General features: G+C 34.6%; 1 protein-coding gene across 2 annotated transcripts in view; it reads right to left on the reverse strand.

Annotated features, from left to right (window-relative positions):
• Positions 1–16,196, reverse strand: part of PTPRQ (protein tyrosine phosphatase receptor type Q) — a 283,288-nt gene that overhangs the window by 217,453 nt on the left and 49,639 nt on the right. For both annotated transcript variants that reach the window (XM_025284400.3, XM_044941897.2), the window contains exons 12-16: positions 14,148–14,217; positions 8,846–9,045; positions 7,519–7,768; positions 5,220–5,348; positions 2,628–2,774 (exon numbers count right to left, since the gene is read on the reverse strand). In XM_025284400.3, the coding sequence (XP_025140185.3) occupies positions 2,628–2,774; positions 5,220–5,348; positions 7,519–7,768; positions 8,846–9,045; positions 14,148–14,217 (796 nt within the window). The remainder of the gene's footprint in view (positions 1–2,627; positions 2,775–5,219; positions 5,349–7,518; positions 7,769–8,845; positions 9,046–14,147; positions 14,218–16,196) is intronic.

Here is a 16,196-nt window from a genome sequence, read left to right on the forward strand (position 1 = left end):
ATGAAAAACATAGGATAACTGCTTTCACAACATCATGTTGATTTTCTTTGACAGACAATGGACCATATCATTCTCAGTATTGATGAAATCAGCCCTGGTATAATGTGATAACACATATTTCCTATAAGAAATAAATTCAATATTTTTCTATGAATATCTGGAGATTTGTTAGAACCTTGGTTGTTTTAAAATATATTAATTTAAAAGCTGGCTCTAATTGATTTCCTAATTAGACTACAGACTATTTTTAAAATATGAAGAATAAAATTGAGTAACTAATTAGAATATGAAGAACCTGTTATATTAATGAATAAAAAGAATACTAGAAAATTAAAGTATCAATTATAACTCAAAGTGTGTATGTTCTAATGAGTTATTTGATTGTTCTCATATAGCTTAAAGATTCCTTTATGGCAAATTTTTAATCAGTGGGACCAGGATTAATTAATGTGTCAGAGTCTACATTCACTGCATTTGCCCCAGTATTTCACTGAGACCCCTTTGGCTGAACTGTTCCTTGAGAACTGCATGGAGGAAGCAGGCACGCAGAGAAAAGAACCATGCCACGCTTGCCCTTACAGCAACGAAGGCCACCTTAGTTTCCAGTGGGTTCTGAGAGCCACTTGGATGTGTGAGCAGGTGATGAGCAGTTCAGGAGGCAGTAAGACAAAACTGAGGTAAATCACTGGGTATACAGGGCAAATAGAGTCGTCTATTCAAAAAGATTTGGCGTCAAAAACAACCCATGTGAAGTACGTTGAACAATGTCCTTAAATATTCTATTTATTATTTTGTAAATTAAATAATAAAGACATAAGAAAGGGAAATAAATGTTTTAGTGATATCCTAAATAAAATGGCAATGTGGCAGTGTATTATCTGGGCTTCCCTGGTGACTCAGATGGCAAACAATCTGCCTGCAGTACAGGAGACTCAGGTTCCATCCCTGGGTCAGGAAGATCCCCTGGAGAAAGGAATGGCAACCCACTCCAGTATTCCTGCCTGGGAAATCCCATGGACACAGGATCCTGGTGGGCTACAGTCTTTGGGGTTGCACAGAATTGGACATGACTTCACATCTAACACACACACACACACATACACACACACATTATATTATCTAGTTCACTGTTTTGGTCAAATGCTGTAGGCCAAGAATGATGACAATAAAACAATTATTTTAAATTGTGGATTCAGTTTAGGAGCACCAAAATCAGCTTGATTTTAAATAAGATTGAATTTATTTAACTGTACAACATGAGAATAGAAATTGGTCAATTGGGTTGGTCGAGAAAAGACCAGATTCAAGGGCTCTAAGTCTGATAAAGGCCACGTTGCTGGCATGTTGTGTTTGGCAAGCATACATAAATCTGTCTGGATTTCTTGAAAATTCTTAAGAGCAGGTTTAGGTAGAAATTTCAGGTCTATGGGAGAAGACATACATGCTAAGACTCTTCTAATATAAATGCAAAAGAGAAATTCTGGCATGAAAAAAATAAAAACACTTTATTATTTTTTGTTTATTTTATATATGGTGCTTCTCTTTAATCTGTGTATTGAAACCATGTACACATTACTATTTTCATTTGAAATCAATGTAACATAAATTTTACATTCTTTCAATAGCAAAAATTCTCAAGGGTCATTCTTTGAAATGGGGGAGAAGTACAAAATTCCCTAATAGTTGCTGCCCTCTCATGGTCAAACACTTGAATGATTTATCTGATGAAGGTATGCCCAACCTTGTTTGTGAGTGTGCATGCATGTGTTCATGTGCACACATGTTTGTTTAACTCACAACTCACTGAATGTTAGCTATCACATTAAAAAAATCTGTTTTATCAAGTGTTAGTGTGATTGTAAAAAAAAATTGTTGAATTCTCCTAAATAAGTACAATATATAAAGAAAGGCATTGAGCAAATTTGGTGTGGGCCCAGAAAACAGGTTGTGAAATGGCATGGTAATATTTTTTAAATACTACAGTTAGCCTTAGACTGTGGTATTTAACATATACAAATAAGTTTCTTCAGGAGAAATTTTGAAAATAATTTCAGTCTATTCTGGTAAATTTATATTATGCACCTTCCAGGAATCCTCAATTGCTTAGAATAGCCTTTTGATTATAAACAGCATCACTGACTCAACAGACATGAATATGAGCAAACTCTGGGAGACAGGGAAGGACAGAGGAGCTGCATGCAGTCCATGGGGTCGCAAAGAGCTGGACACGACTCAGTGACTGAGCGGCAACACCACCACAGGCATTGTGGGATATATGGATTTCTCTGAACACTATTTTGTGGAAAAACAGAATATACAATAAATAATGGGGTTTAAGCCATGTTAAATGTGTTTAGTCTTGAGATTCTGCCAGTAGTTCTCATTGTGAAGATGCAGGCTGACACAGCGTGTAACGTTTGCTGTGATGTTCACTTGCTCTTTGGTCCCTCTTATCACGAGGCCTGCTATGAGTTTAGTGTTCTGAGGACACATATTCAGAATGTACTAGGGAGTCATCCGATAAGGAAATAACATGAATTAGATAAATATCAACCAAAGAGTTTCTAATACAATGTGTAACTGAGTCAATAAAGTTCCCATTCACACACTAGAGGAGATGCTCTTACCTTCTGGAGGAGTGAATACTGAAATATTTGACTTAGGTCCGATCCCCGCACTGGTTTCAGCCGCAACATAAGCATCATATACTGTAAACGGTGTTAGATTAGTGAATGCAAACTTAAGGTCCTTAGTGCTGTTATCTAAAATCCGACCTACAAAAAGCAAAACGTAACTGTGGATTATGTATTCTTCAAGCATGTAATCATTCTCACATTAAGTATAGAGTAATTGAAGTGTTAACCTATGCACTGACATTCACTATTACAATTTTAAAAGTGAATATATGTTAAACATTTCGCTTAGAATTGCACTGGTGTCAATTTTACCAAGATGGAAAAAAATAACAGAAATATTTCGTGTTTAAAATTACTTTCATATTCATATAAAGCCCTATTGAACTGTTAGGTTATTTTTCGGCATATTTTAAAGGAATATGTTAGGTTTTACCAATATAAAAACAATGACAGTGTTTCATACTCAAATTGAAAACGATATATTTAGAAATGTTCTGTAGTTTAGTTTCTGAACAAAATTTCTTAACTGGGCCATCATCAAAATTCCTTACATCCTCAACTTTATTTCTGTATAGCTTTTCCCCCTTCTTGCTGTAACTGAAACCTAGCTCTCCCCTGAGACCACTGATTCTGTTCCCTGCAGATCTTCCTCAAGGGTGGCGACAGACTGAGTCCTTTCTCCCCAGAGCCCTCAAGTGACTAGGTGGTCAGGTATGATACGTGTTCTCCTTGTTCCTCCTTGCTCTGTCTGAGACTATCGCTAATGACTTCCTCGTTGCTAAAGTCAATAATTAGTAGATACACCTTCTTGAGTTTTTAGCCTCACAGATGAAAGAGTACCTTGTCAAAATTTTCAAAAATAACACCAAATAGAACAGGGGGTATCTGGGTATCCATGTGTGTCTGTGTATTGGGCAGGGAGGGGAGAAAAGGACTATCATATTTTTAGGCCTGAAAACATTTCAGAACTTTAGGAGCCTAAATACTGTATGTTGTCACGCTGCTTATTTAAGTTATATGCACAGTACATCATGCAAAATGCTGGGCTGGATGCAGCACAAGCTGGAATCAAGATTGCCAGGAGAAATATCAATAACCTCAGATATGCAGACAACACCACTCTTATGACAGAAAGTGAAGAGGAACTAAAGAGCCTCTTGATGAAAGTGAAAGAGGAGAGTTAAAAAGCTCACTTAAAACTCAACATTCAAAAACCTAAGATCATGGCATCCAGTCCCATCACTTTATGGCAAATAGATGGGGAAACAATGGAAACAGTGACAGACTTTATTTTCTTGGGCTCCAAAATCATTGCCAATGTTGACTGCAGCCATGAAATTAAAAGACACTTGCTCCTTGAAAGAAAAGCTATGACAAACCTATACAGCATATTGAAAAGCAGAACTTTGCCAACAAACGTCCATCTAGTCAAAGCTATGGTTTTTCCAGTAGTCACGTATGGATGTGAGAGTTGGACCATAAAGAAAGCTGAAGGCCAAAGAATTGATGTCTTTGAACTGTGGTGTTGGAAAGACTCTTGAGAGTCCCTTGGACTTCAAGGAGATCAAACCAGTCAATCCTAAAGGAAGTCAACCTGAATATTCATTAGAAGGACTGATGCTGAAGCTCAAGCTCCAATAGTTTGGCCACCTGATGCAAAGAATTGACTCATTGGAAAAGACCCTGAAGCTAGGAAAGATTGAAGGCGGGAGGAGAAGGGGACGACAGAGGATGAGATGGTTGGATGGCATCACTGACTCAATGGACATGAGTTTGAGTAAACTCATGAGTTGGTGATGGACAGGGAGGCCTGGCGTGCTGCGGTCCATGAGATCACAAAGAGTCAGACATGACTGAACAACCGAACTGAACTGAAGGTACTCAGGGATGAGAAATAAAGGTTACTCACATGATTCATGACAGATTCCTAGAAATTTCAAAATGATTAATTTGGACCTTTGTCTATTTTTCCATTCTTTCAAATAAATGACAATATGTACATTTATGTTATTTCATTACTATTTGAAATAAATTTCTTTCATAGAACCATAAAATCTTGGATTAAGAATTATAGAGCTTAACTTGCACTAGTATAGTTTTTGAAGCCCTCAAAATATCCGACAAGTAGATGTCCAGCTCTTGCTTCTTCATAAAGATGTGACCTCACTAAACTATAAAGTTGCTCATATTATTTTTAGAGACCTCCAATTATTTGAAATGGTTTATTTGTTCTAAGCAGAAATCTGATTTAATATAACTGAAGCCCATTTTTCTTCCTAAATACATTTGCAATCAGAGCAAGTCAAGATCCTCCTGATCAAATTTTTGAAAAAATGTATCTCTTCTAATGTTTCTCTTCTTGAAGGGGTCCCTCTCATTCTTTCAGCCGTTTGTCATGAAATACGGAACATGGACAAGGCTTTACCATCCTTATTTATGGCTTTAAACAAAAGTTTTAAAGAGTTTCAACATTGCTAAGGGTCTTTTAAAAAGAGTTCAGTACTTTTTAAAAAGTTTGAAATAGTAAAATATTTTATATAATTCTTACTCCAAAAGATAAACATAAAATTGATTAAGACTTACCTGATGGCCCATATAATTCAACTCTGTAACTAAATTTTCCTGTTACTACAGTTGGTGGGTCCCATGATATTGCAAAGGACTTCCCTGTAATGTTGCCTGTTAAACAGTTTTGTGGTGGTCCTTCAGGCACTAAAATTATAGGGAAACAATGAATTAAAAGTACCTTATTAAATACAGAAAATACAAAGTCAGAGAAAAAATATCACACAGTAAAGCATTTTTTCAACTTGAAAAAATAGGCTATAATTGAAGAATGCGAATAAATGGTGGATCATTAAACTCCTTATTTGTAACCATTACTATTTTTATTTAATGTTGCACATGACTGCACAGGGTGTTTCATTGCTATGCAGTTCTTTGTGCAGTTACGTTGTCCTGAAGCATATATATTAATAAGTATTGCATCAACAAGCCCTGAGCATCTGGCTTGATAAACCCGTTCCCTCTGCTGTACACAGGTGGAAGGGCCAAAGTAGTAACTCAACCCTCGGAATGTACTGGCAGTGATTTTACTTTTTCTGGTGGCTCAGAGGTTAAGCGTCTGCCTCTAATGCGGGAGACCTGGGTTTGATCCCTGGGTCAGGAAGATCCCCTGGAGAAGGAAATGGCACCCCACTCCAGTATTCTTGCCTTGAGAATCCCATGGACGGAGGACCCTGGTGGGCTACAGTCCACGGGGTAGCAAAGAGTCGGACATGACTGAGGCACTTAACTAACTTTAACTTACTTTTTCTATCAATACCTGTATTTGGTTCTGAAAGGAAATTTTATAACCTACATTCCAATGCAATATTGGTGACATAAAAATAATAATGATGTTTAAAAGTCTGTTTTTCATTTTTTGTTGTTCAATCACTCAGTCATATCGGACTCTTTGCAACCCCATTGACTGCAGCACGCCAGGCTTCCCTGTCCTTCACTATCTTCCAGAGTTTGCTCCAATTCATGTCCATTGAGGTCTATTTTTCATACATGTATCTAATATTTTAAAACATCTTTAATTGAAATAAAATATTCCAAATATTTTTTAAAACAAACTTCTTGTCAACCAAATTTCACTTTGTGTGACTCTCATGAAATTATTTCTTTTTTTCTTAATAAGAAGTAAGGAGTATGGAAGAGGAAATGGTCTTCTTCAGAGATTTTTATTTAAGTTAAGGTAAAAAACCTTCACACTTACATGTAATGAAATGACAAGACCTAACACCTACATCATCAGAACAAAAACACTATGCTTTAGTGAAATTACCCTACCAGGAATAATGCCCACTGATATGCCCAATGATAACCTAAAAATTATCAATCATAACTGAATGTCTGCTACTATATATTTTGTCTTGTAGTGTGTAATACAGGACATAACAGTATCTCAGCTGGTAAGAATCCGCCTGCAATGCAGGAGACCCCAGTTCCACTCCTGGGTCAGGAAGATCCCCTCGAGAAAGGACAGGCTACCCTCTCCAGTATTCTTCAGCTTCTTTGGTGGCTCAGATGGTAAAGAATGGGAGACCTGGGTTGGATCCCTGGGTTGGGAAGATTCCCTGGAGGAGGGCATGGCAACCCACTCTAGTATTCTTGCCTGGAGAATCCCCATGGGCAGAGGAGCCTGGCAGGCTACAGTTCACGGGTTGCAAAGAGTTGGACACGACTGGGCCACTAAGCACAGCACAGCCTACATAATATAATTAAATATACAAATACTATACCTAGAAATATGTACTTAGAATTTAGTAGTAGTAATATCTAATAATGCTCATTTAGTACTAACACCATATCCACAATGAAGATGACTCCATTCATCACATAAAGAAACCACAGTACAGAGAAGATACAGGTAGGTAGGCATTTTCTAACTACTGTTTTTATCTGATACTGAACGTTAATCACATGATACTTCTGCTACTGCAGGTGTGATCTCCACATCTGGTAACAGCAATATCAGTGACAGAAGTCATCATCAGATGATAATGTAAAATGTAGACGAACAGAGGCAATTATTAAAAATTCCTGAGATCACAGAATGATAAGAGCTGATCTTAGGAGCATGGGTATTAGCTCAAGAATCTTTTCTTTCAAATCTCCTTTCTCCTTTTAGATGTTTATGTCCGTATCTTAGAAGAGTATTGAAATTGAAGATGCTCCAAATGGCATGCCTATTATCCATTATTAGGGAGAAAAAAGTTACTGAAAGAGAAGGAAGATCTTTAACAAAAAGATCTACATGAATAAAAAAAGAAAAGAAAGAAAGATTATTCTATGAATAATTTAACTTTTTTTCCTACCAAAAAAAAACCCATACCTGATTCCGGTGTTCTGACAATCGTACTATCAATATAACCTGCTTCAGTTGTAACAGCAGAAACTTCAAAAAGATACGTCGTGTAAGGTCTCAAATGTGTCACTACAAAACTGATAGGCTCTTTCCAGACAGAGCTAATCTTACTCTGTGACAACATGCTAGATGAATACGTCGTACGTGGTGGAGGCGTGACTCTCCCCAGGGTTGGTGAAGGGCTGGTTGTACTCCATAAAAAAGATTCATTATTCTCCTAGTGAATAAAACAAGCATAAATGGGAAAATAATGTAACACTTGGTAAAGATAAGAGTGATTCATTTTTTTCTTTATATTACAAATATTATTTTGTGCGTGTACTACTCATTACAGCTACAGATAAATCTGCTAGATTTTAATTATACCCATTTATTATCTACAGTTACATGATTAACACCATTGTCCACAGTTTCAGAATAGAATGTTTATTTATACCTTAATCTTTCTTATGAATAGGATTTCATGTGACTTTGAATAAAGGTATAACTACAGCAAAATGATTATTAAAAATTTTTTAACTCCACATTAAAAATTTAAGAGCCAAAAAGATAAATTTTTTTTTTCCCTTTGGTGAAATTTCAAATATACATCACTGTCTTAATATTATGATCATTTTTCCCCATAAACATTCAAAAGATAACACCAAAAGAACATATGGGTGTGTGTTTATGTATACTAGAAATATATCTAAATTAAAAATATTTGTGGCTTCCATTAACTTAAAGCATTTTTTAAAAAAAGTAATTTTGCTTGTCTTTTCATCAATAGTATCACAGTGATCACCAAAATTAATTTTTAAAAAGCATAATTACAGTACTTCCAAGGATTTCACATCAGTGCTTAGAGTAGTAACAAATTCTTCACTAAAGATAAGATACAACAAAAACAATCTAATTCCACAAGTGTAAACTTTACTATTTTGTTCCCTTCCTATCCTGTCACGTGGAAGTATTATCTTTTTCCCAGTGATACCCTATGCTTTCCTACTTTAAGGCTTATAAAGTATCCTCCACCCTCACATAATCACCTACTTATTCCAAGGCCTATCACAAATGCTATACCTATCAAGTCTTTCCAGAGCTCCCTAAGGGATTTTTTATATCTCACTGTTGAATTCTGAAACTCTTCTCTTATTTTACCTTGACTATAGTCAAGTGTATATAATATGATACTATAAGTAATCAAATAGCTAATAATCACTTTGGTAAAAATACATAGTATCCAGATGCAGGGCGTTTCAAGATGTAATTTACCTAAAATTTTGAGACACAGAAAACGTTCCATGAGACTTACATTACATTCTGGCAGCTTCCCAGTCAAAATGTCCTCTACTCTGATTGAAACATCCTTCACAACTATCCCACTTCTGGCATGTTTAACACTGATCTTGAAGCTGGTAATTTTGCCATTTGGTTGCCGAGGTAAATACCAAATCAGGTTTACTGCTGAATAGTTAAAGGCCTCGACGGTGAGATTCACCACTTTTCCTGGAGCTGGGGACGTGTAAGGGATTGAAGGAAAAGAAAAATATTGTTATAAAACTTAGAATGGCATTTATATAATTCGGGGATGTTACAATGCCCATGTTATATAAAATTAAATATGTAATACACATTGGATAAAATCTATTTGGGTAATACTTCTTAAAATATATATTTGGGTATACTTTTTGAATTGATTTTGCCTAAAATAACAAATCAGAAATTGGGCCCACAGACTTGTGTTTAAGAGGCAAATAAGCTTTTTTCAGGATTAATAGGTCAATAAATCCATCAATAAACTATTTCAAATAAGTCTGAAAAATATTCAATCAATAGTTGTTTGTGGTTATACAAATTTGAATAATGATTATCTTGCTGTAAGCTGCTAAGTCACTTCAGTCGTGTCCGATTCTGTGCGACCCCATAGACAGCAGCCCACCAGGCTCTCCCATCCCTGGGATTCTCCAGGCAAGAACACTGGAGTGGGTTGCCATTTCCTTCTCCAATGCATGAAAGTGAAAAGTGAAAGTGAAGTCGCTCATTCGTGTCTGACTCTTCGCGACCCCATGGACTGCAGCCCACCAGGCTCCTCCGTCCATGGGATTTTCCAGGAAAGAGTACTGGAGTGGGGTGCCATTGCCTTCTCCGAATGACTATCTTGCCATCTGATATACTTTGGAATTATATAAATTCCTTAGATAATGAAGAAGTAGCAAATTCTTAGATAATTAAGAAGTGGCAAATTCAAACAATTATCCAACCATTTGCACAAAAATCACATTTCTGGAGTGTAAGTAAATAACCAGTGTCTAATATTAAGTGGATAGCACCAATTGGTTGTGATTATTATATTTTAACCTTTATACACCCTCAAAATCAACTTTCATCAGAACTCATGATACCTTGTTATTAAATATTAGTAATCTGCATAATAAGCTGTGGGCTATTTTAATTGGGACAACTGTTAATTTAAGGTTAGCTGTGGAAAACTGACAAAGTAAATAATCAATGTCCTTTAGAATATAAAACAACCATGACAAGTCACTGCCAAAAGAAAAAAGAAAATTATGAGATGTTTGAGATAAAACATGCCTAGTATTAAGAAATCAAATAACTAGAGTTTAGGTGTACACTGTAGAGAGGAATATGAAGATGTTATCTGAAAATGAAAGCCATATAAATAATATAAGAAAGTTAGGCCCTGGGAAGGAGAGGTGTATGTGAATGATATGAATTAAAGAGTAGTAAATAAGAAACTTAACAATAGCTGCATTTTAACAACAACAAAAAAATAACAACTTGGGATGATGACTAATCATTAATAATGGATGACATCATGGATAGAAGTTTTTTTCTTCAAGGGAATTTATCAATGGAATTAAAGCTTAAGAAGAACAATGACAATATGATAAGTCTCTAATACTAAAGATTTAGCACTAAAATTTCTTTTGGGCAGATAAAATATAATAAAACAAAAAGTCTGTCAAATATCTGATGCTATAGACTTATAAGAACCAAAGCTTTTGCCATTAATATTAATCATTGTTTTAAATTCCTTTGTCTAAAATATGTAAATTTTGTAAAAATGCCTGAAGTTTTTATTAATAACAGACTGCATACAAGCTGGCACATTTCCAAATTGGCCTTAGCAATCATGAGAATCTGCTCAAGTGCAGAGAAATTTGAATTTATAAGGTAACCAAACTTTATAAATTCTAAAGTATGATTTCAAAATATCTTTTAAAGCAAACTCAATATAATAGATAAAAATTAATTAAATCTGTTAAACAACACTTAGTGAAAAAGAGGTTTTCTTATGAACTTTACATTATTTTTGCCCCAGTAAAATCTATGTTTTCTTTTTTTGACTTGATGGTGTCTGAAGACTAATTCTGGCTCTTTTTTGTAGCTGACAGGTCTTCCTGTATTTTAAATACTCTAGCTTCTACCTCTGGACTTTTAGGTACCAAAATCCCATCATCTCTTGATTTTTATAGAGGGAATTTATCTATCTTGCTCCAAGTAAAGATATGATACTTAAGTATCAAAAAATTCTATTTATAAAGTCACATATTTCAGGTAAGCCTTTCACACACTTTGAGGTCATAGCTAAACAAGTAAATATACAAGTATGTGAAACTAAAACTTTTCAAAATGTTCACTATACAAAACATACATTTTCTTGAACCAGAAAAAAATCTTTTCTAAATAAAATACAGAGACTTCTATAAAGAATTTTCCTATATTACTAAGGATCCATCAAGTTAAAAATGAAGCTACAAGGGATATTTCTAATATTTTAAAGCTAAAATAAATTCTACATTTGTCTGAAATAATGCTGCATGGGAAGTTAAAAAAGTTGAGATTTTGCACTTGTGGATGTAATATCAGCTTAGAATGGTATAATGGGCTAACTCTGTTTGAATACTTCCAGAGTATTTTTATTCATGGAGAGAGAAGTTATTTCTGGCTTAATCATTATAAATGCAATTTATTTATTCCACAGAAATTTTCATTAAATTCGAGTTCTGCGTAACATAAATAATAAAAAGGAGGCTTTGGGGAAAAAAATTGGAGAAAACTATCTAACTAAACTTAGATTTACATTTTTAATCTCAACATTTTTTTTAAATGATAAGGTAAGAGTGATTAAGGGATTATGTAATTTCTCCAAGAAAACACAGCAAGTCAGAAACAGAATGAAACTCCTGTTCCAGGATTATTTCCATGCCAATCTAGAGTTTTAGTTTGTCCCAATAATAATTTGCCAAGAGAGAGAATGACTCTAGAAATTATGTCAGTTAGCAGAATATAAAATATATAAAATTCAAAATACTGTCAAGTTGGAATCATAATCTGACCTCATAATGTACCAGGCTTTACCAAGATGAGTGTTTTTAAAAAAGACCAAACTATTTGTTAAGTCATCCAAAAATTATTCCAATTATTTTCCCTAAAAGTGTAAGTCATAAATTGTCTTTCATTTCCTAATGAATATTTAATCTTAAAAATAATAATTTTCTCAATTTTTAGTTGTGCTAATAATCTGAATATAAGTAGGTTCAATATCAGTAAAAGATTTCAAGAATCATTACTTTCTAATTTTAAATAAATTTTAGGATTTTCTCTTCATTCTTCCTATGGCATAGAGCACGTATTCACCCGCTTCTCTCAATGGGGTCTCAAATAAGAACTGGCCATAAAGCTTGTCACATGCTTCTTTTAACACTGACAACTGCATAATCCTCTCGAGATACCCAGGGTCCATTTCAGTTTATCCCTCTGGCAATGAACTGCTGGAAGATTTTTATGTTTAAATATACAAAATATTTATAGTTATATAAAATTATAGAAACTTTTTTATAGCACTTCTCTAGTCTATTACTTGGGCTTCCCTGGTGGCTCAGATGGTTTAAAGAATCTGCCTGCAACGCAGGAGACCTGAGTTCGATCCCTGGGTCGGGAAGATCCTCTGGAGAAGGGAATGGCAATCCACTCCAATATTCTTGCCTGGAGAATTTCATGGACAGAGGAGCCTAGTGGCTACAGTCCATGGAGTTGCAGAGTTGTATACTACTGAGCAAGTAACACTTCAATCTATTACTTAGTAACCCATCTGTTTATCTTATCCCACTAGAAGATAAACTTCACTAAAAATATTTGCTATTGCTTGGAGATGCTATTATTTACTGTTTTTCTATTTATCAGTTCTGTTTGCTGTTATGAATAAACAGCCAAATTACTAACTAAATAAATTACCTCCATTCCATAACAGCTTATTTTTATCACAAATGTTATATTCTACTAGGCTAATATATACAATAAAAAGCAAGTAAATTAGTTATATGTCAAGCTATTCAAGTGCAGAAAAATTAATTTGTTGGCAATAAAGATGGATAGAAGGAAATAGGGGTTATTTTAGAAGGTGTAGTCAGGAAAGGTAAATTGAGATTTGCATCAACTGGGGAGAGAGTTCTATGGATATCTGCTTAGTCACGTCTGACTCTTTGCAAAGTGGGTTGCCATCTTCCTCCTCCAGGGAATCTTCCCGACCCAGGGATTAAACCTGTGTCTCCTGCACCGCAGGCAGATTCTTTATCTGCTGAGCCATTGAGGAAGCCCCTGTGGATAATTTAATGGAGGAGTACTCCAGGCAGGAGGAACAGCAAGAGAAAAGACCCTAAGGTGGAAGATCAGTGTGACTTGAGTGGATGGAGGGAGATGGAGAATAGAAAGAGATGATTCAGCGAGGGTTAAGGGCACCCAGAGCACTGTAGGTCATGGGAAGGACTTAGGTTCTTGCTCTGAATGAGACAGGAGCCATGTTAGGAAGAGAGAAGTAACGATGGTCTAGCTTCTGCTTCAAAAGATGATGTGACTCTTGTGGGAAGAGTACACTATAGGCAGGTAAGCTAGAAACAGGAAAACCAAAGAGGCTTTCAAATGATCAGGCAAGAAATGATGATAAATTACACAGGGTGATTAACAATAGGGGTGAGATTCAGGATCTATTTTGATATAATGCTGGCAGGATTTCTTGATAGATTATACAGTACTACTGATTGATTACAATCAAGGATGATGTCAAATTTTTCTTCTCAGTCACTGGGAAAATGGAGGTAGCTTGTTAGTTTGGTAACGACTGCAAGGTATGGAATAATATGATAACTATTACAATATCCATGTTTCCAAAACTCTAATGTCATAAAAATACTTATGATTTGATTTTAAAATGCAGGATGCAAATTTGCACAAATGGCACAAGCCTATTTTCACTAACATATAGTCACAAAGACATATATTCATAGGAGAAAAAAGATCAGCCCGAAATGTATGTTTTTATATAACAGGGCCATGGATAACTTTCTTTTTTTTTTTTGTATTTTGGGGTATTTTTAAGTTTTCTAGATAACAGTGTTTTTACCATCAGAAAGAATAATTTATATTTTAATGAATAAATTCACTATCCAAGAAGACTCTAAAAGTAATTTAATTACCATGCTGTTGATAATTTTATGCATTTTAGTGCCAGATTTTGTTTATATCCCTATTTATTTTAAATGATAAAAACTCGGAACTAAGTTAATTCAGAATAAATGATTTAGGAAAATTACCACTTTCTGCAGTTTGGAAGAGAAATGGGTCACTAAACACTCCAATGCCAGCACTGTTTTCTGCAGCAACCTAAAATAGACCACAAAAATTACACAAGCTTTATACTCTAATTAAACAGAGTCTGAAATAATAAAACTTTGATTTGTCCATTAGATACATAATAAAGATACTTTCCCCTCTAATTCCTAACAATACTCTCGAAGCAGAAGCAAATATAGAGCTATTCAGTATTTCCATTTCCCTTAAGTGAATATTTGCAACATAGCCTGAATCAACAGATTTCTCAGATTCCTGATAGAGAAATTAATAATCAAGTTTAATGTCTATTAGTAGCAATAACAATTTCAGTTACTATTTATTAAGCAACTTCTGTACACTCAGAAATTGACTAGGGATTTTACACATCTCATTTTATTCACATAATCAAAATACAAGGAATTATTGTCAATATTTTATATATGAGAAAACTGGTTGAGAGAGGTCAAGTAACTTGCCCCATATCACAGGAATAAGTGGCAGAATCAGAATTCAGTTGAAGTTGTGTTTATTTCTAAAGCTCAATTTCTTTCTACTATATTCACTCTAAGACACCATGATTATTTCTGTAACGAACATGGGACCATAAACACAGTGTCTGACTTTAGAGTTTACAATCTAATTAGGCAAATTTTAAAAATAAATAGGTAATCATTTATACTAAATATTCTAGAATTTAAAAGATAGAAACTATTTTGGCTTGAAACATCTAGTCAAATACACTAGAACAGACAGAGAAAGTGTCATAAATGAGAACTCTTAAGCTTTTACAAATGCCATAACTGGAATCAGACAGCCTTGGTTTAAATTGCAGCTCTACCAATTCTCAGATAAAAAGGTTATCTTATTTTCCTTTACTTTAAAATGGAAACAATATATCTATGTCATAAGATTATTCTGAATACTAAATGAAATAACACATGTTAAATACTAAACAGGATTTTCCCCATATCATGTAGATTTGATATTGACATCTGAAGAGATCAAATGCACCATGTCAAATGCCCTTTGAAATTCTGCAATGGCTAACATATATTTGAACAGAATAAAAGTTACAACAGTGGTCAATAAAGTGTGAGGTAAAAAAGAGAATAGGGGCTTCCCTATAGTCCTGAAATAAGAGAATTCAAAGGAACAAAAATTTAAATTTTGTAAAAATTGATCTAAGCAGAATGAGGTTGGCTAAATTACCTTTCTATCAGTAAAAGCTTCTTATATCACATTGACTCTGTGGGAGAGGGAGAGGGTGGGAAGATTTGGGAGAATGGCATTGAAACATGTAAAATATCATGTATGAAACGAGTTGCCAGTCCAGGTTCGATGCACGATACTGGATGCTTGGGGCTGGTGCACTGGGATGACCCAGAGGGATGGTATGGGGAGGGAGGAGGGAGGAGGGTTCAGGATGGGGAACACATGTATACCTGTGGTGGATTCATTTTGATATTTGGCAAAACTAATACAATTATGTAAAGTTTAAAAATAAAATAAAATTGAAGAACAAAAAAAAAGAAAAAAAAAGAAATAAAAAAATAAAAATAAAATAAAATTTAAAAAAAGATAATCTTTATTATTATGAATAGTATCTCTTAACATAAATTAATTTGAATTAATATGTGAGCTTATGATAGAAAATATCTGTGCCAAATAATTTACAGGTGTCAGTTAGAAAAAGGTTGCCTACTCTTCAAGGTATGTTTCTGCAGAGAAATAACCATCAAATCTTTGATTTTTACCACTGCATTAAGTAAAAGCCTACATTTTTCTTTTATCATTTGGGGGGTGCCTACTCTTGGTATGCCTACTGTCCTGTTATTATGATATTTGATTCTGCAAATGGGCATACTTGCATTTAGATGGTCATCTCAGTTATGCATGATCACATATTTACACAGCTTTTTCTCTTGAGTCAAGACTAAAGAACATATTGACATTATACTGAAAATAGGGAGGAATGAGAAAATGCCTGTATTCTTTACTATCCCCTGCAATACCATGTGTGTGTGCATTGC

This window comes from Bubalus bubalis, chromosome 4, assembly GCF_019923935.1.
Source record: "Bubalus bubalis isolate 160015118507 breed Murrah chromosome 4, NDDB_SH_1, whole genome shotgun sequence".
Lineage (NCBI taxonomy): Eukaryota > Metazoa > Chordata > Mammalia > Artiodactyla > Bovidae > Bubalus > Bubalus bubalis.